Source organism: Oreochromis niloticus, linkage group LG17, assembly GCF_001858045.2.
Source record: "Oreochromis niloticus isolate F11D_XX linkage group LG17, O_niloticus_UMD_NMBU, whole genome shotgun sequence".
Taxonomy (NCBI): Eukaryota; Metazoa; Chordata; class Actinopteri; order Cichliformes; family Cichlidae; genus Oreochromis; species Oreochromis niloticus.
The window spans coordinates 28,433,840-28,456,029 of NC_031981.2; the positions used below are offsets into that span (position 1 = coordinate 28,433,840).

The 22,190-nt window shown below is 37.3% G+C and overlaps 1 protein-coding gene across 2 annotated transcripts in view; it reads right to left on the minus strand.

Moving 5' to 3' along the window:
- brinp3a.1 (bone morphogenetic protein/retinoic acid inducible neural-specific 3a, tandem duplicate 1) overlaps positions 1-22,190 on the minus strand; it is a 60,223-nt gene that overhangs the window by 32,435 nt on the left and 5,598 nt on the right. For both annotated transcript variants that reach the window (XM_019347005.2, XM_005458274.4), the window contains one exon: positions 1,572-1,762. In XM_019347005.2, coding sequence (XP_019202550.1) covers positions 1,572-1,762 — 191 coding nt within the window. The remainder of the gene's footprint in view (positions 1-1,571; positions 1,763-22,190) is intronic.

Sequence of the window (22,190 nt, forward strand, 5' to 3'; positions counted from 1 at the left end):
ACAGATTTATTATTTATGACTCCTCCGTGCGAACATCATCATCATCAGTCGTGTAACTGCAAATCTTAACACATGAACACCTGTCAGGACTCATCATCATCTTTACATTAAACTCATAAAGATGGAAACCTGTTAAGAGAACAAACAGCCCTTGCTACTACGCCCTAATTTAGTGATGACTCTATTGCTGTATTGCACAAATTGAGATGCTTTGTAGAAGTCTTATTATTTATTATTTTTTCAGATAAAAGCTACATAAGCTACAATGACCCCGTAAGCACAGGTGCACAAGTTGATCCTGCTAAAAAAATTCCTCACCATTCCACTGATCTAAAGGTGGTGGGAAGGTCCCAGGAAACAAATGAACAGGGGAAATTAAGAAGACTGTGATGCAATAAAAACTGGTCATAGGCACTGAAGGATGTGCCGTTCAAAAATCAGCATTGCAAATTTTTTTGTACAAAGGTTGCAAAACACAATAGTTTTTGTTAGCCAACATAACTTTATATATTACAATATTTTTTACAGAGCACTACTAGCACAGGCTAAAGGTAATGCTGCGCGTTATCTTCGGCGTGCAGCTGTATTTTCTTTCCTTTTGTTTGCAAACAATAATGTGCAAGATTGTCTCTCCAATCTATTTGAATACTGTTGGTATTCAGAGTTTATGCACAAGAGACAAAAGATGAAAAGAGCCAAACAGAGCAGCTGGGAGGTGATTGAACACCAGATAGCTGGGGGCCTTGCTGCACATTACAGCACTCAGGCTAACTTAGATCTATTGTTATGGAAACAGATGATCTACTGACAGTTTCAAAGACAGATTTTATATGTTGAGTCAGAGAATCAGCATTTAAAAAAACATACAAATGATTCCACATTCTTGGCCAAAATTAACTTAAATATTTAGAGTAGTTGAACGAGCGCAAGGCGAAAAGCTTTTGAGCATTAAACATGTTTAACTGACAGTCCCTGCTGCTAGAGGTTTACTCTTATTCTGAAGATTACCCTTGATGCCAATTTGCTTATTTGATAGACTAAAGTCAAAAGCAACAAGAATAGGCAGACAGAGACACTGCGCCTGCATATGTACTTGGTTCTTTTCAATAGAATAGTTGTTGGAACACAAGTTACAGCGATAAAATTGGGAAGCTAAATAAAAAAATGAAAGTCCCTTTAGCATTTTTTATTTGGGTTTTGAAGTAGAGAAGAGAATTTTAAAGATGAAAGGGAACTGAAAATGCTCCAAAGTCTCAACAGACAAGCAAAACACGAGGCTTTTTTCCCCCCACTCTGTCAAATTCACTCTGGGTCTCAAGCTGAAATACTTGTAAAGATCCTAAAAAAGTTTCTTTAACCCTCTGTGGTCTAAGTCGTCACCGGTGGTTACTGGGCTAGGGACAGAGTTATGGTTGACACCTATGATGACTTAGACATCAGAGGGTTCAAATTTCTTGTTGTGTAAAAAAGGCTGTGTTCATCTGGCTTCCTAAAACATCACCTTGTTATTCGCATGTTTTAAGGCAAGTCAGTAAAAGCAAAGATAACCACAAGCTGTGTTCTTTATTTACCTCCCAGTGTAGCAGAGAGCAGGAAGTGGGTCCCGTATTTCCTGATAATGTTGTCTGTGATGGCGCTAAGACTGGGCCTCCTGCCCAGCTGCCTAATGGTCTGGAGGAACTCGGGGTCCAGAGGCAAGGAAAAGCCATTGTTCTCTTGTCTCTCCAGGGCCAAGCTGTTCACCTTCCATCGGCCAAACTCCCTGCAATGTCACACAAACACATGCTCGCTGTAAGCAAAGGAAAACAACAACATGAATGCTGCATTCATGCTCACTTGAAAACAGTCCAGCAGAAGCCAAATGTTATATGGACTCCTCCATAATAAGGTCTTGATTAGTCTTTCCTTTGCTGTCAATACGTGAGAAGAATCTCTGTTTTGGCTGTTTTGGGACATTTCCTCTAGACACACAATGCAAAGACTAAATCCACCACATTGATCTGAACAGTAGTTGCAAAGAAATGAAAATAGGGTCCCTTGCCGTTTTAAAGCAGGCAGAACACAGCTTACCCCTCACAATGAGGCCCATATTCAGAACTGTTCCTTGCTGGGCATAAAATGTGATGTATGCATAACCTCTAAGTGAATCATGTGTGCCACTCTTTAAAAGATGAATGATCTCATGCTGTTCCTACCTCCGGTTCACAGAATTGCTTTGCACCATGGTGTAAAAAATATTGTGTTTTTCCACCAATTTTAAATAATAGAGCAATCTTTTCACATCTCCAGTCACTGTTTGAGGAGCTGTGGCTGGACAGTCTGTAATCATGTGTGGAGTCTTGCTGCTTTTAGGACCTCTTTTGGAGAGAACAGGCTTCATCTGTAGTCGATTGATATTCAGCCTCGCCTTGGAGTATGCCAGCTGCCTTTATCTACCAAGTGCAGACAGAGTGCTGCGGCTTGATGCATAGATTAGTGCTATTCAAATACAGCTGGTAATAAATAAGGTTCTTCCCGCAAACTAGCAGGGGAGAAATCTAAGACCTTTCAGTCATATTGGGTAGTTGACTTGGCTTTTGGGAAATTTGCTCGAGGCGTTAGGGTAAAATAAAACTGTTATATCAAAGAATGGCTGCAACACAAGCATAACATGTCTTCTCAAAGATGGATTACAAAACCAAATGAACTTTAACCCTCTGAGATCTGATTTCTCCATTTGCAACAACCCCAACCTTAACCCTTCCTTTAATTGTAGGCAATCAGAATATGCATATATTGTTTTATTGAATATATCTCCAAAGTGTTAGCAATCAGGGAACAAAGAAATTAAATGTTCTCACTGGAAGACATCAAAAACTATTTAAATGTTTCCAGATAAGTCTTTTTTACCTTTCTCCAAAAATGTCTTTAGGGATAGGTTTATTACTTGCGATGAGTTGATTAAAGTAAATCATCAAGTTCTGGGAAATCATTTTAAAACAATAAACCTTTATTGCTTGTCCTTATATTCTTTTACGCATAAACTGTTCAAATTGTTATTACTCATAATGTCCAAAGTTTCAAAAAGTAAGTCAGCATAGGCTTTGTGAGGCAAAAGTCCAGGCTTCAGACAAGTTATCTGTCATTACACACCATCGGTTCAGAAAATTAAGCATTTTTTTTTGTTTTAATTTTAAATTTAAACTTCTAAATTCACTGCAGAGCCTGTTTAACTTTTACACCTATATATATTAATGTATAGATATATGTTACATGAAACCCAAACAGAACATCTAAGATTAAAATCGTCAACAAATATTACCAGAAATACTAGAATGATGAGAAAAAGATAACTATTTATTTTCCTTTGTTGCTGTTACTCAGCAGAGAATACTGAAAAACATCTCTACAGTATTTAATTGTGTCCAACATTATCCCTTTTTCAAAATTGATTGTGCAATGGTTCACTGTGCAAGATGCTCTAACACGGCAGCACCTCCTGTCAGTTCTTTTGCATTATAGACATCATTTTATATTACAATTTCCACAAAACCTTAACCACTGAAAAGGTGCTCACCAGTTTCCATGCTTACCTTCAATTAAATGGGGACCATAATTGCATACTATATTGTATTTTTAAGTCTTTATCAATATGACAATATCCGAAAACCTAGATGCTGTAGGTCGCCAGACTAATATACCACTGTCATTAAACAAACACTCAGAAACTCCAGAAGATTTTTAATTAGTAAACGAAAAAATAAATATATGAATAAATAAACAAACAAACAAATAAATAAATGCACTCTACGAAGTCCTACCTAACTTATTAAGCTTCATATTGTTTTACTACTATTCTGAGATGCAGAAGCCTTCTTTATTGCCCACAATATTAAAGCCAATGTTGAGATGATTTTTGTTACAAAATCTACTTTATCTGTTTAACTGTCATTTTCACAAATGTGTCCACACCCTGGTTTGTGTGTTAATTAGATCCAATATTCACATCACTGTACATGCACTTAATAACAAAATAATGTACTTCGATATTATACCTCATAACTGTTTTGGCTGTTCACTGTCAATTTGCACACTGTTGATTTTCACCTTTGATTTCACCTTTTTAATTTTGATTTTTAACTTTAATTTTTTTACTTGTATATGGTCGGAAATTGCACAGCATTAAGCATTTCACTGCATGTCGTACTCTGTATGATTGTGTATGTGGCAAATAAAAGTTGAATTTGAGATTTGAATATTCCTGAAAACTCCAGTATTACTAAAACAATATTCCTGTATTTTTATAATTTTTTCTTCTTTCTTTCTAAAACATAAACAAATATCCCTAACATATGGTCAGTGTAGTTATTTTTTTTACTCAACTCTGCTGGGATTAGCTGATTGTCGTCTTTGTAGTTTGCCAGTACGTGTGTTGCCAACAGGAAAGTTGCAGCGTGCCCTCTGATTGGTAAACTATGCACCACTCACATGGTTGAAGGTTGAAGGGTGTTTCTCCCATCTCTTCCTTATCTGCCTTTATAAATGTGGATACTGATAGAATGACAAATAGCTAATAATAAATGATAATACTGACCCGCTGATAAATCTGTCGGGCTCTAGTGTTGATTCTTTGTAGGTCTCTGTTGAAGGTTAAATAGCGTTCTGTTGTTACACACTGCTTTGCTAGGTATTTCTTTCAGGAAGACGTAATCTGTGTTGTAACTGAAGCTTCAGTATCTTTCAGAGGATTTCACAAGGAGATAAAAGATAACAGGATAATACTGACAACTTCCACATGCCTGAGCTACCAGCTTATGTGATATATATAAGAAGTAATCTATCAAACATTCAAAAAACAATTTTTGCTGTAGACTTCTTCACAGCTTGAAATGTCCTTACAAAGAACCCAGTGAAAACTGGGATTTATCACCTCCCTCTCGAGCAGACTCCCTACATTCCACACACACACGCCAGCTTCAAAATGCAAAGATAAATGCACGTGCATTCACACACCCTGCAGCTTCAAACATCTGAACAAAGCTGCCCTTGCTGCAACAACTTTGCTATCGCCCAGAACATCGCATAGTCCCCATGGGTGCGGGCCTGCTGCCAATCAATTTTCCACCAATAACAATGACCCCCTGAGAAAAATACAAAACAGAAAACAGCTCATTAAGTCCTGTTTCATGTCGGTGTTTCTCTATAACGAGCGGCCATTAGTGTTTCTTTCCATCCGCTGGGGCCATCTGAAGGAGGGAGCAATGGAGAGAGAAAGAAGGAGAGCGGTGCTGTGATCGGCACACTGCCTCGCTATCCTGCTCACTGATGGACATTTTCGAACGGCGTCACAGCTAAGCTGCAGAATAACAGTGTCTGCACACACGCGCACATGTTTGTTGACGAAGACTGCAATTCAATCTCACCATTTTGCACATAGACGCACAAAGAGATCTTGCATTTCATGGAAGAGTGCAAGTTTATTTCACCCCTTAGTCTTCTCAGTGAGACTGGAGTTTAGTAACTGGAATACCCTGTCACACACACACAAACACACACACACATAATAGGCAGGCTTATTTTACCCACAGCTCTGTGCAGCAGGGGGCTTCCTGCGCTTCTACCTGTCAGACCCCCCTCTGAGCAAGCTGGAGTGCTGTGTGAACCAATAGGTGGAGAGCGACACAGGTCATGATCAGAGCATGGGATTCGTACCCCGCTACTCGTCCATCACCAGATGTCTCAGATACATCACTCGGTATGGACTGCCTGAGGGCGTCTTAGTGTCCAATATAACAAACCACAGAATCAACTGAGCGAATAGCTTGCTGATACAGTTGAATTATGGCAACAAGCAAAGGAATGCACACTTCAGTCGGTTCACTATGTCACTGAGCACACAGTGTCTGCTTCTTCTGATCTTCCCCCAAGGTATGTTAATGTGGGAATTACTGCAAGGAAATTCAATATTTTAAAATATTCATTAAAGAATATGCAGTTTAAAAACATAAAAGTGTACTTTGTTGTGAATCAGTTTAAAGCAGCAGTAGGATTGGAGGGTTTTCTTTTTTTCAATCTCTTTTTTGTTTTTATTCAATCTGAAAATTACTGGACCTCAAGATATCTATCTGTCCTTTTCAGGTCCCAAAAATGCTATATCTATATATGAAATGTATATGTATATATATAATCACACCATCTGCTCCAGATTTTAAGCTGCAGTATCAGGAGACAGTCTATGTTTTGAAATATTTTTTAAAAATAGTAAAATGTTAATTTTATTCTTAGATTTTTAAGGTTTTACTGATTCTTTTAAGTGAATTGAAATGCATTTAAGTCATTTTTTTCTTCAAGTTTCATTCTGTATTTGTCGTGTAAATCTCAAGCAAGGTGGTGCAATGTTAGCACAGTCACCTTACAGCAAGAAAGTTCTGGGTTTAAACCTGCTGATGTTCTACTTGTGCCTAAGTGCAGATGTGAGATAAGCAAAGCTGAGAAGAGCCATATTACTGCCAGGCTGTTTCTAAGTGTATGACTGAAGAAAATGTAGAAACAACAACATACACACAAGTTTTTACTTTTATATTAAGGTACAAATTTGTTGCCAGAGATTCTGGTCTTTGTAAAAACCAGTACAGCTTGTTTAGAATAAAACTGTGGTAAAAGGTACGTCCCTAATGACAGGTAGAAAAGAGTACATTATCATTTGAAAGTTTATGACATTAAGGATTCAGACCTCATACACATTTTATTTAAAAAAAAAATGCATAAGAAATATACCATTGTGATGATACATCTGTTAAGATTTGCTCAGTAATCATATAAAACCAAGTCGGAATAATCTCAAATGGACCTGCACATCAGCTGATGTTGATCAATTAGCCTGAACGTGTCTTTGGCTCATTTACAAACTGCAACCCAGTCACACTCGATCAACATTGTGTGAATGCATCATGTAATTGATTAATAACACAAACCTCTGCCCTTGATCTGTATACAGTACTGAGACTAATGACACTTGAATCTGAACCTCTGCCATTTACGCACATGTGCACATTTTGCAAAAACAGATTTATTATACAGGGTTTTTTTCTCCTTTGGCTGTTTGTTTTTATAATATAATTTATTTAAAATTATTCTGTGTCTGTAAGTTAGGTTGGCATGAATAATCCTCATAGCTTCTACGGGTCTACGGCTCTTTTGGTGTCTCTTTCAAGTTAATTCTTGCGAGCTATAGTGCATTTTCATTTCCACCCACCAGAAGAACAATTAAATGTCACAAAGAAAGAAAAATAAGCTTGACTTGTCTTTGCAGGTGTTCTGCTTGTATTCGTACACTCTTTCCGGCAGCGAGGCAATTACTGTTAAAGACAGTTTTCCACCATCTCTCATTTCTTTGCTGTTTTACTCAGGTACTCTGTAATGACTTTACAGCAGTTAGGTCCACGCCAGTGCGCAACGAAACTCTGGATTCAAACTGTGATTCATGAAGAAAGAAAATTCCAATATTTAAACACTGGAGAGAACTTTGGCCTATTTGATAATTAATGCACATTTGCCAGTGGTATAAAGGGGATGACATTAATTAAATACTTTTCTTTCCCGATTGCTTCAGAAAAGTCTAATTTCACCTTTGACATCAGGCAGTACTGTACCTTTCTTTAATGATATACTTGTCTTTCCTTTCACATATGATTTTCCTCTCATACAGCTTATGTTTACTGTTTATATGATGGTGTATTCCAAATGCCAATTAGATCCTGTTCACACCGGTAAATGAGAGCCTCTCTTGCACAATTTTGTTATTGGTTAGGTTTGTTACTTTTTTACTCTTGCTAAAAAATTAAATTGCTGCAAGAAATAAAATTGAAATTCTTGACTGAGCTTGAGCAAATGGCCCTCACATGGCAGGTGTGTTGCAAGAGGAAGCAATAACTGATTCATTATGTAGAGCTTGTGTTCACTATTGGCATTTTATGGATGAACATGAAAATTTCATAGATATCTTCACTTTATTTGTTATATCTGTGCAGCAGTACATTCCATTAATAAGGTACAGCCCTGTGCAAAAGTCTTGAGCCACACTTCATTTCTTGATATTTTACTTCCAAAGAACTAAATTTGTATTGTTTTAAAAGTATTCTTGTGCAATAGTTTCCACTTAATATTGACCTATGAAGGAATCAAACATGAATAACACACCTAAATTAAGAGGTGTGTTTAATACACAACTTAGGAGAGAACCAGTTTTAAGTTACTATCCTTGGGAGCTTTATTACTGGCAGCCTGTGGCAAAAACACATAATTTGTGCCCATTTCTTTAGTTGAATCTACAAATTTCCAAAAATGATGCAGTATGACAGCCATAAATATATTTATATTTGCACCAAAAGTGATTCCAAAAGAGCTTTTAGCCAAAAACACAGCATATCTCAGCATGGGATATAGGGTGTCCTTAAAATATCAGAGGAAACTACACGAGTGGAGGACAAAACAAGAAGTGACAGGTCTAAAAACTATCTACCGCAGATGAACTGTATCTGAGAGTCAAGGCCTTATGAAACATAAAAAAAATCCAGTAAAGACCTCACACAGGACATGAGAGATGCATCGCGGTTCATCTATTGTTCACTGTTCAGATATTGTACCCATATCACAAATGGTCTCAGTGGGAGAGTGGCTGTTCCTGTGTTCCTTCCTTCAGGGCAACAAAGAGAAAGGGCTGAGGTAGGCCAAACTCCTCCACGACGATTGCTTGGAGAAGTACTCCTGAAGGCTACTTAAAGAAATTAAAGAAAGCCTGCCTAACAGCGTTCAGGATATGTTGAAGAATAAAGGTGGTCATACTAAATATTGACTTTCGAGCTCATTAGAAATGTGCAAACTCTGTTTTTACCTTATGTGCTGTATTTCCATGTACAGCATCTTTGCAGCCATTTATTGAAAGCAGCAATGAATCCCAGCAAAACCATAAAGAAATAAGGAGAGGCTCAAGACTTTTGCACAGTTCTGTATTTGTGACCTGGAACATAGCCATGGCAACATTAATCTGTAATTTCTTTTAAAAAAGACCTAAAAAGGACCTTTCATTCATAGTGATTAAAGCCGCTACAGGACTGTATTAAATTAAAAGAAAACAGGGCAAGAGACAAATAGTACTGCTAATAAATTTTGATGAATAGTAAATTGAAAAAACATTTTCATTTCACTATTTAAAACATTACTTAAAGGAGAACTAAAAACTTGCTAGCAGCACTTCATCATTATTATTTTATCACGATTAACAAACACATGCTTCTCATCAATAAGGGCTAAGTAAGAACATATTGTTGTGTTTTGTAGCTGGGTTACCCCAGATACCAAAATAACCCACTGTGCAAAACAGTTGCTTGATGTAGACTCAAAGTTATTTCAAGGACCTCCCTAAAGAGAATAGAGCAAAATGAGAGAAATGTCCTTCATGCTCCGTTCAGTAAGATAAACCAAATGTACATGTATTTAGAAAACCTTGCGAGCAAACCGCGGACACTCCGCCGCTTTCGATGTCACATTTTTTTTCCCTTTACTCCAGTTTGCTTCTCCCTCCTCATTTAATCTGATGTGACGTTGATCCTTCTCAATATGCATGCATCATTAGCAACAGGGAAATGGTTTTTAGAAATTAAGAATTACAAACAAAGAGGCTTTTCTTTTGAGTGACATCAAAAGAAATTCTACTCGTGCCAGTTGCGTAATGAGCGTATCCCAGAAAGACACCTTCATAGCGGCTCCCATCAACTTTGTTAATTGAGCTACTTATGATGCCGTCTTTAAAAAATGAGTTGGAGAGTGAAATGAGAGTGGGAGTGGGATGGGAGAGGAGAAAACAGACTCTCACCCTCCCCGTTTCTTTTCGTCATTGACGCACCAGATAAACAAACTAGGGAAGAAAGGAAGATCAAGACGGGGAAAGTGAGTGTAATGATGTAGTTAATAGCTGCTGGTTGTGAACGCTTTGCAGAATTGCCACAGTTTGTCCAACAACATCAAACAAACATTAGACCATTAATTTGTGAGAATCCTATTAAACCCGCTGAGAGGTCCTATAAACAAGGCAACATACTGCTTCCTGTTCATTTGGATTTTTCATGCCTTTGATACAACTAAGTGATACTCGAGTACACGTTTCCAACACTCGACTACCACCTAAGAGTGTGACCTGTGTCAGTGGGAATCTAAAACTCCTGTAGAGCGTATGTATGAATTGTGAATGCAAAATTATGCAGTGTAAGCTAAAATAATACTGTATGTATAATACTTTAATACTATTTTGTGTAATTATAGAATAATTATGGAATAGACATTATTAAATACAAACACAAAATGCTAAAAACAATTAGAATAAAATTATGACCAACTTAAAAAGATTAAAGACATTTTTTTTTAAAAAACAAGGAAATTATTTCCCTGTTGTTTTTCTTCCCGTCTCTCTCAGTTGTCATTGTCTAAAAGAGGCAAAATGCCCAATCAATAATAAAAGAAATGAGCTGTCGTGCTGATGTGTATCATTACTGTGTTATTAAAAATATTGCTAGTGACACTGCAGCAGCAGCTGGACACTAGTAGGGATATTTTCCAGTATTGTGCACCCTTGAAATCAAGAGTTATAATTACATACTTTTAAAGCCATCTAGCTGTATAATGTGTTTAGTTAGGTAGACTTGTTCAAGTTGGATACCCTTTAGTCAAAACATGGCTTTCAATATAATATTAACCAAGTGAGTTTAGATTTTTGCACCAGTTTTACTCTTCTCTTTTTTTCTTTTTTTCCCTGGACCATCAACAAAGGACCAAGTGAGGGCACATCTTTCTGTCCCTTCTGTCGGTTAGGCTTTAAAAATCCTACATCTCCACTGAGTTAACTAATGATGTGGCATGACATGAAACATTCTCTTGGTTATACCAAAAAACCCCCGCCAACTTTCTAATGAGGAGGACAAATGATTCACCAGTGAGGAGAGGAAAGAGCAGAAGGAGAAAACAGGTCCCTCACAAAAATCATGTAAGTCGAGTTCAACGAGTTGAGAATTTTTTTCTGATATTAGACAATTTCTACAATAGTTTTCCAAAAAACTTGCAGAATCCATGCAAAGCTGTGCATATGGCATCTCAGCTCGTTACAAAGACACTTTCTGGTGTTATTTCCTTTAATTTGACGCTTGCCTGTACTTTTGTTTCGTGGCTTCTCAGAGACAGCTGTCACTTCTAGCACACAAACAAGCCTGAAAGCAGAACTGTAACCCATACTGGCAATCCTCATTTTCACTGTCTTCATCAGAAAACAACCAATCGCTGTCTTTTTTTTCTCGGTTGTCTTCTAAAAGAATGTGTTATGGCCTTAGTGCCGCATGTTATGTTTTGTTTCGCTCTTTCTGTCTCCTGTGTCTCAGGTACCGCCTTTCCCCCGTGGAGCAGGTAATTGCGCACGGCTGTCTCCATTCGGCCGTCGGGGACAGAGTACAAAGGCTGGGAGAAAAGGTGCAGCATGGTGCCTGTGGACTCATTCTGTGGAATCGTGTTGCGCTTACTCCTTAGGAGAGTCTTTAGCTTACTTTTTTGTTCAGCTTTTATCCCAGTTCATTGCTTGTTTTGGTGGAAGCCACTTTTCTTTTCCCTTTTAAACATTAGTAACTTGTGTTGAATGGTTAATTTAATCACTCATGTTTCAACTTCCCTTATTATTTATGCCCAGAAAACTTTTAATGTGATTCTCCTCTAGCCGTAATTTGTCAGAAAACCTGACAGCAGAATGAAACTAATATTTGTGTATGACTTTAAAACAGCAGCCTACCTTTTTGTTTAAAAATAAAAGCGTTTATTAACTGCAGTAATAAAGCATTGTGTTAGAACTGTTTGGGCAGAGCATTAAAAAAAATCGCATTATCTTCGGCTCATTTTAAAGTTTCACAGCGAACAGCTGAATGGTAATAACCAACAGTGAATCCCACTCAGGGCGGCTGCATCGTAACTGATTGCACCCACTCAAGCAATTGCTTATCGTTCCTCCACAGCACGTTTCAGAAGGATCCCATAAGATGCTCAAAATTATGCACTGAGTCTATTTTTGTAGGAAATCATGTGAAGCTGCACAGAGCTCGTGAGGAGGTCAGGAAGTCAAGCACGGGACTGGGACAAAGCATCCGATCAAATTCCAAAATAGCAGATGCTGAGCAGAGAAAAAGCTCCACTTCTTAAAAGCTGTTAGTTTGATTTGAAGCCACGTAGGACAGAAAAGACACAGTGACGCAAATGTGCACCTTGTGTACTTCTGGAGTCACTAACACATTGATGCCATGCCAGTTTGCATTTACAGTCCACGTATGTGTGCATGCATGCGTGTGAAGGTGTGTCTGTGTGTTCTTGTTGCTCAGATTCCTTGAGAAGTCCCTAAAAGAACCAGAGAACAATATTTGAAAAAATGGTCATGTCCTTGACGTAAATGTATCTGACTAAACTTATTACTTGCTTTTATTACCAAAGAAAAACCATTTTTACAGCTCTACACAATATTAAATGAACAATTTGGATAAAATAGGCACTGTCAGTTTCATTTTTCATGTTCCCTTTTTAGCAGAGCTTTAACATTTAAAGTTTTCTTGGAAGAAAGAGGAAGCATTCGTTTTAACTTTTAATTTTTTAAAGACCAGTTTTGAGAAACTGTGAAATACTGCATACTGTAAGAAGCAAAAGCTTCCCCAAACAGGCAGCTGCCATTAATGATTTGTGGCTTCCTTGAATACAACTACACCTCTGATAATAGAAAGCAAGGGCAGCTCGAGAGAGCAAGATCATGATTGGCAGCAGGGTTTGCTGATATGGAAGCTGCTTATCCCTTTTGTGCTGCAGTTTGTCATAACATTGTTGACAAGGGACTACATGTCTCTCGCTCTCTCTCTCTCTCACACACAAAGCGCACACACACAAAATGCGGACTCACACAGGAATGCTTGGACTCACACTGTCTACATAATGAGGCATGCACACACTGTTAATAGGCCAATACACTGTGTATACACACTTAACCTCACAAATTCATACACAAATAAATCAAAGAGCTTGTTGAAGGGCGACCAGCTACAGTAAATCCTGCTCTTTGTGACAGTTTTGTCGACAGCATGCACGCAGCGGCTTTTACAAAGTATGACATACTGTAGCTCTGCACAATACATCTTCAGAACACAAGATTCAAACCCAAAACAAGTTGCAGATTTTGTTTTCTGGTCCGTTCTTTGCTGTGTAAGTAAAACACTTCTTTAACAGCTAATTCTTTGACAGCACGAACATCGGCCCGCTTGACAGGCAAGCTGGAAGCAATCGAAGCTGGGGGACTACAAACAATTAACAGTAACAGCCTGATTAAAAACATCATCAATTTTAAATATATTATCAAAGTCTTTCCATGTGTCAACCAAACAGTTATTTCTGGGTTTCCATGACAATCGTGTAGATCAGTCTGCCACAGAGCGAGACAAGATTCAAAGCCAGTCAAGCCATCAAAGTCAGTAACAGGCAGCAAAGACATTGTTTCCCTTCTTGTAACTGCTCATAACCATAATTTTCTTACAGTTTTAAAGGTTTTATTAGTCACATTCTTCCACTGACAGGTCCATATTTAGAACTTAAGAGTGGACACATAAAACTTTGCAAAATCACAGATTAAATTTCATTTTTTATTCTAAATAACATCCGATTGATTTTGTAAGTTTCAAATTTCTATCAAAATGCAGTTTTTAATGTCACTGACTGCAATCATTACATCCGAATCTTACAATACAGAGCTCTGAAAAAGTTTGATTTTTTGGCGTATTTGTCACATTTACATGTTTCACATCATCAAAAAAAAAAAAATAATTACACAAAGACAACCGAATAAATACAAAATGCAATCATTTATTAAGGTAAAAAAAAAAAAAGCTATCCAAACCTGCCTTTCCCTGTGTGAAAAAGTAACTGCCCCCCAAACCTAATAACTGGTTATGGCACCCTTGGCAGCAAGAAGTGCAATCAAGCGTTTTTGAGACCTGACAATGAGCCTTTCATATCAGTGTGGAGGAATTTTGGCCCACTGCTCTTTGCAGAGTCATATTCAGTCATTTTGGAGGTGTTTTGACCATGAACGGCCTGATAAGGTCATGCAAAAGAATCTTAATCTGATAAGTCTTTGTCTAAATCATCGTCCTGCTGCATAACCCTGATATATTGACACAAAATAATGGCCAAAAATCCTCATTTTTTGATAGGGAGCAGAATTAATGAATCTATTACAATACTGCCACCATGTTTGACTGTTGGTATGATGTCTTTTTTATGAAACGCTGTATTAGTTTTAACCCAGACATAATGGGCCTCAAACCTTCCAAAAACTTGTCAGTTGTATCATGTCAGTCCACGGAATATTTTCCCCAAAGTCTTGGGGATCATCAAATGTGAGACGAGCCTTTGTGTACTTTTGATCAGCAGTGGTTTTCGCCTTGGAGCTCCCCATATGCCCACTCTCTTTCTAAATCATGAACACTGACCTTACCCAACCATGTGTTGCTTTTTAAAATCTTTTAATCTTGTTCACTTTGTCACACAGGTTCAATATAAATGATTTCTTAATTCAAGGTGTCTGGCAGTATTCATCTGAAGGACGTGAACACCCATGCTCTTTCCAAAAATGTGGTTAATTCATGATTTAACAAGGGGGAAAATTACTTTTTCACATAGATCTGGTAGGTTTGGAAAGCTCTTATAACCTAATAAATGAAATCGTCTTTGCAAACTGCGGTGTGAGTTTGGTTCTTACTTGGGTCATTTTTGTCTAAAATTTGTGTGAAGATCTGAAACCTAAGTGTGACAAATATGCTAACAAAGTATGCTCACTAAGGGGGAAATACTTTTTCACACCACTGTACATCACCCAGGTGACCCTTGGGTAATTTGCCATAATGACTGTCAGATTCCCTGTTTTCTAATTTAAAAAATATCCAAGATGGCTGAGGAGATTGAAAACAGTAAATAGCTGCAGATGCTTGTGAATTCACCTGAATGACAGAAAGGACTGGAGGACCAACATTGATGCTGCATAGGAGAAGGAGATGAGGCGTGTTTGTGGGGAAGCTCAGATGCTGCACTGTGTACAGTAAGACCTAGAAATCTTCGACAAGTCTGTGTTAATGAGTGGCAGCAGCAATGCCAGATATGTCAGCAGGATCAGCAAACTAGCTGGAACCATTCTGGGCCAAAATCTGGAGGCGCGCGAGTCAGTAAGGGACAGAAGGTCATTTAAGAAAACTGCTCTCCATCACGGACAATCCATCACACCTGCTTCATTCCACACTACAGGGCCAGCAGAGATCATTCTCCCTTACACTTAAACCAAATTAATCAGTTGCCATAAAGAACGGTTCAGGACATTATTCCTACAATTCTCTATAAAACTGTACAACAGGTCTCCTTTTTTATGGGAAGTGAACAAATCTGTCAGGAGAAGATTAGAACTTTAGTTTTTCTTCACATTTTTTGATTAATTCATTATTTATTTATTTATTGTTCTGTCTTAACTTTGTAGTACAGTGGTCCCTCGCTATAACCCAGATTTTTTTGTGCAATTTTGCATGCTTTTTTTTTCTTTTAGTAGCGCATTGTGTTCTGCGTCCTGATTGGCTGTAGACCACTGTCAATCAATCTCGTGCCGTGTCTCCTGTACAGTACAGAATGTGTTCAGCTTGTCAGATTTACATAAATCTTCAACTGCTAGCAGTGTGACTCTGAAGTGCTGTACTGTATGTTTGTAAGTTTTCTCCCAATGTCGACGAAATATTTTGCACCGTCAAAGGCAGCTGCGGGTGCCTTTGGTTTTATTCTATAATACTGGACTTATTGTACTACGAAGGTTTGAACTTTGAGTGTTTAAACAAGAGAGAAAAGTGTGAACATGTTCATGCCTGTCTGAGAAAAGTGTATAAAGTGTGCAGTGAGGGGTTTTACAGCCTTAAAACATCTATAATAATTGTAAAAACTAAGATTGGCTACTTCGCGGATTTCATCTATCGCAGGTTATTTTTAGAACGTAACTCCCGCAATAAACGAGGGACCACTGTATATGAGATTTTGCTACCTTCACTATGGCCATATAACACTTTTACTAATGCCAATATTACAATGCTATCTGTCTAGTTATCGGTGCAACTTAGCATGGCATCCCGACATGTAAATAAGGATAGTGTGTGCATGCTGACAGCAGCTTCAGTAACTGTTTTCTTCTACACTGGTCAGCTGATATACATGAATTCCAGGTGTATGCAGTGGACTTCCCTGATCTTGGCAGATCAATGAACTGAAGTGAAAGGAACTGACTGTGTTGGTGCTTTTAGGTACTTTGATTACAAAATGATCATTTAGCATAATTTGTATCGAGGTACACGAGGAGAGAGACACGGCTTTAGTTTAAAATTCTATATTTAAAAAAATATTTTTAAAAAGTTTAGGTTTAATTAACTAAAACTAATCTTTAAAATTAAATTTAGGAGTGAAAAAAGTCTAAAACTAGGATTAAGCCACATCTGGAAACTGAGCCTAAAAGTTGTACATGTGCTGAGGCATGACATTAGCTGGACATTTAGGAAAACTGACTTTTCTGCTTTCAATCTACTAGTTGGTTTTTCCTAATATGAAAGTCTAGCTCACTGTTAGAGGGCCCAATAGTATGTTCAAGCAGGTTTATAAATCCTAAATTAGTGTTCAAAGCAATTCATACGTTTTTGACTCAAATACTAATACAGAGACATTTTCATAAAACCTGTTTCCATAGACTTCTAACCAATAAATCTCTGTTCTGTCCTTTATAACTCCCCAATCCCACACTTGTCAGAAGCCATAAGCTCTAGTTGAAGGAAGTACTTGTCACTATCATTGCCGCTGGTGATTAAGAAGGGGCTGCTCTACCTCTTTCCTGAGGATGTATTCGAAACTGAAGGATAATGAACATACTTCAATTCACCGGAATGAATAGAGGAAAAATGGAAGGAAATTTGAAGAACGTGAACACCCGTGATCTCCCTGGATATGTTCTGTAATAGTTTTTAAAGAAAGAAAGAAAAATAAAATGCAATGAAGTCAAATAAAATATGTAAAAAAGAAACTACTCCATACAATAATATATTGATTATAAACAAACAAGACCCTTGCAGTTAGGAGCCTCTGCGCGCAAATGCATTCTACGCTCACCAGCACAAGGTCAGATTTGATTAGGCCGTGTATGTCAGGCAAGCGGAGAGGCAGAGGGGAAGCACAGGAATGTGTTCGGAATTTAAAGAAATGGCAAAATAATGAAGCATGAAATGAACCAACTGTATTCATTCAGTTTTTGTTTTTCGTTTTTTCGTAACTATAAGACATAACAGGCAAAAGCTTGGATTTTTAATTTCCTGAAATTGCTCGAAATCTGTGATTTCATGACATTGAATGTCTTTGTTAGTAAAGTGCAATGATAGAGTATTGGTTTGGGTGTATGAAACACATTACATCAAACCTCAGTGCTTCTAAGTTTGGTCGGTCCTGCAATCCTAAAGGACAAAAATAGGTTATAGAAAAATGACGCATTTGAGCACTTTCTCACTTTCTCACTTTGCACCAGTTTTTAACAGGATATTGCAACTACTAATCATTTTTTTCTGATCTGCATGATGGCCCTGATCCCCATAAAAAGGGCTCATGGTGTAAAGAAAGCGAGGCTGAACTCCCACCTTTGACCTACACATCAGGGTTATCATTTTGCATGGCTAATGGGGATACATGGAAATAAGTGTTGTCTTTGAAAATACACTTTTTCTGTTTAGAATAATATTTAACAGTTTACTCTTTTGTTGGGGAGAATAAATATATTGCCACATAAACGTACTCGATGTTCTCCAATCTATAAACAAAGACAGTGGTTATATTGCCCCAAGCAACAGTAACTAAGTACAGCACATTATTTTATACCTGTCAAAGCGTCAAGATCAACTTTTGACCTTTATTTTTTTTACACAGTAAAGTTCAATTCTAATTTGCAAACAATAAGTTTTAAATTTGTAGATCTAACTGAAAAACTGAATAAAAAGATCTTTAATCATCAAAATTGAAAACGTAGTTTAAAGCAGGTTAATTCATTGTGGATACTCTATGAAATGTGAAAGCGAGTAAACATGCTTAAATGTGGAAATGATTAAACAGCATCAGTAAACAAGCTGACTACACTTCCACAGACGATGGGTTTTATATCATTATTGAAATGAAGTGTTTTGAAGCTACTTCTGATGGCTCACATGCTGACACAACTGATCCATGATTGCAAACCTCCACCAAGGCAGCTCACTCTCTGGGCAGTATTTACTTTTAAGGGAGTGGTATTGTATTTTCTATGTATTTACTTTGTAATCTTTGTTCTTTTTAAATATACTTTAAGAAGTTTCTGATGCAAAGTATGGGCTTTTGTTTTTTGCTGTGTTGAAACAATTTCAATATACCTGACATAACCAGCGGAGGTGAAATGTAAAATTAAGGACAAAGCTCAAATTTGACGTGATATATGGATGCAAACTATAATGTCACACTTGAGCATCGCCATATGCGAGTACCATTTCCTAAACGTTGCCACTACATTTGTTTGTAGTGTTTGTAGGCAGCAGAATTTGAAGCATAGGTTTAAAGACATTTTATAAAAATCTGACGTTTTTTGAGCTTGAATAAATGACCTCCAAAGAAACATGATATTTAGAATCTCCACATATTATTCCCTGTATGCTTATGTAAGAAAAAAAATTCAAATACCTCTTTACAGCATTATTTGTATTATTATCTATTGATCTTGAAGGAGAGTTCAGAAGTCAAATATGACCTGATATTTTAAATCTTTATATGATACTTTCCCAATGTTGGCAATACACACCACACTTGTAAAAATCTAAGGATCCAAGTAGTATAAATCATGAAGTTGTTCTTGAAGACCTGGGGGGATGTAAGGCAAACTTTACTGCAGTGTTACAATGACTCCACTCTGCACCCTTTTAAAGTTTTAACAAACTTAATGAAAAACTTTTTGAGCTATTATGTTTACAGACAGAATGACACACATGCACGGAAATACGTTTACGACCCCGGTGGAGGTCAAAGGCTGAAACGACTGAAAGCTGTTATTTATACTTTGAGTATTGCTGGAGCTTCAGCCTCTTTATATGCATACAAATGCCACGAAAAACATGAACTGCTCAGCCAATGTTAATTACACACTAACAATAAGATGACAACTATTGCTGTACCGTGCCAGTTTTATTTATAAAGCATTTTAATATAGCTGAAGCAGATATAAAGTGCTATTAACTAATGGCTACTATAGAAACAAATAACAAACCACACAAGAAATTGAAAAAAAATACAAGTAAAAGGCAAAACAGAAATTAATTATTACAGCATAATATTTGTTGAGGCAAAACAAATGAGAAGTGTCTCACCCTAGTAGACCTTAACCAGGTTATCAGTTTTTTGGAACTGTATGAAGAGGCAGAGATGCCATGATGACACCTCCATTGGTTAACAGTTGGTTAACAGGAAGTCTACTCGGTGTTTTGTGGCAGATCGGAATAATAGGTGTACAGCAATGCATTTGCTGCAATCATGATTCTAGAGAACACAATGGTTGGAGAGCGTAGTGTGACCAAAGTTAATGTGACAGTGCAATGAACTTGCAATCTCATTGCCTTTGAAATGGGGGCCAGGTCTGCAACCATTACAGTCACTTGGCATATTTAAAGCAACTTTGGTTTGTCAAGCAACAGCATGGAGTCAGTGGCTCCAGTCAGATATCGGTTTGGGTCAAGTTAGCAATTACACGTAATCTGTTTGTAATAAATCAGAGAAAATTACGACTCTGATGCTGAATCGATACGCTCAGAGGTTCTTACTCTGGCAGATTCTAAACCTTGATGCCGTTTCGTTTCATGGCAGATTCTACCATGCAGAGTATGAACCCCACAAAAGGGGATGCATTTTAATGTCGTATCACTGGTCAGAGGAAAATGATCAGACTCAAATAACCACTCAATACAACTACGGTATATAGAAGAGAATCTCTGAACATACAACACACCCAACCTTTAAATAGGATAACAGCAGCAGAGGACGACTCTGGGTGCCACCCTTGTCAGCTAAGAACAAGAAACTGAGGCTACAATTCACACAGGCTCACCAAAACTGGACAACAGCAGAATGAAAAGACGTTATTTGGTCTGAAGAGTCTCGATTTCTACTGCAAAACTGGAATGGGTGTCCATAGAGATATTAGTTTCTGGAAAAGTTATTGCGCTTTCTATGATTATAGGATATTTGGTTCCATGGATGAGTCATTAAACATTATTAAGATTTCTAACTGATTACAGAACATACAGACTGATAGATCAAGTGAAAAGAGCAAATATGATTAAAAGACAAAGTGCTTGGATACGAACTGCCGTATGAGTCAGTAACAGAAAAGATGAGCCCAGGAAAGCAGTAATAGATTCATAACAGTCCTTTTGTCCTCTGTAAGAGCTTTTTTATTTCCTCCAGTCTTTTTGGAGATGTCCCCAATAAGCACCTACATTCCAGGCAAAGGGAAAATTGTTTATGCTTCCTTTTAATTCTTAAGGTCGAACTTCTTCAAGATGATGGCTTAGAAATGGGTTTTGTTAAAGTGGGCATTATGGAGAGTCCCTTAAAATGCGGTTCTGACATTATGCATCCCGGTTCTTCATAGATTTTTAGTCCTGATATACGACCTGAGGAATGTAAGCTGCACCTTGGTTGCCCTAATGCACATTTTGATACTTTTATATTAAGGTGTGATGCAATTTAAAGCTACATGTGTCACTGTTCTGACAACTGATCTGTGTTTTTACCTTTCAAAAGGAATCCAGGGTCACATCTGACGTCTTGTCTTTATAAAAGAGAAGGTCTTAAGTTTGAAGACCTGGGTGACAGCTGATCAAAGGGTGCTCCGGAGCTGGCTGTCTCACTTTTGGTTGTAATTTGCATGTTCAATGTTTCTGATGTGATCCCACATAAATCATATTGCAGCTGGTCTACATTTTCTTCATAGAATAGTGTGTGTGAGGGGTAAAAATGTCTTAACTTTTTGAATCATTGGCATCTAACCCTCAAAAATTTGAAAAAAAAAAAAAACAGTTTCATAAATAAACAGCAGATATCTTGTAATAAATCATTATAGAAATGTTACAGCATGTCTGAAAAACTGCTATTAACAGTCTTGTTTATTTATTGAGTTGATTAAGTCATAAAACTACTTATTGAATTATTTTGCATTTAAATGTACTTTGAACAACGCACAAATGGCAATAATACCGTTGCACACAACCATCTATACTTTTACTGTATCTCCATTTTGAAGCATATTGAGGTGACTGGTGTTTTGATTTCATGCTATATAAAGAAAACTAAATTGAATTCAATTAGTACACTTGCATGTTACGCATTAAGAATATCTGTGCATGTTCTTGATATGACATTTACAATATTTGTGACTGTCATGCTAGCTGTTGTGAACAAACACATAACAGCACCAGAACATATGCATACGTCTGATTTTGCCTGAAATGGTAAAAAGAAAACCCAAAAACCAAACATCTGAGACCGTTAGCAAGATAGCTAGCTACAAAACCACTTTCTATCCTTTTTCTACTGGCAGAAAAAATTGTGATGATCTCTTTTCCATTACAGAGCCAAGATGGTTACCACTGAGGGTTCGAGGGGTACAGAATTTAATATTTAAGTTTCTCACTGCCATCTGGTTCCTTGCAACAGACTTCATCTGGCTGTATTTGATAGTGTGAAAACACTTACATACTAAAAATAGCAAGGGTAATTATCGAAGTATACAACTGGAGACACAGCATTTGATGCAGTACACTCTTCCACATCTTTGTTATAAAGTTAAATTGGTGACTTACTGAATGAAATCATAAATTTAGACTAATCAAATAGTAATTCTTGCCATCTAACATGGCCTCACACTGCATGGAAACAAGATTTTCATAGTAAGAACGTAACTTTACAGTTTAGCCTTTATCAGAGGCTTTAACCTCCTAAGACCCAAACTCTTTCATGGCATGCATTTTTAATTTCTCTTTGATATTTGGGCTGATTGTTTTTACATTCAT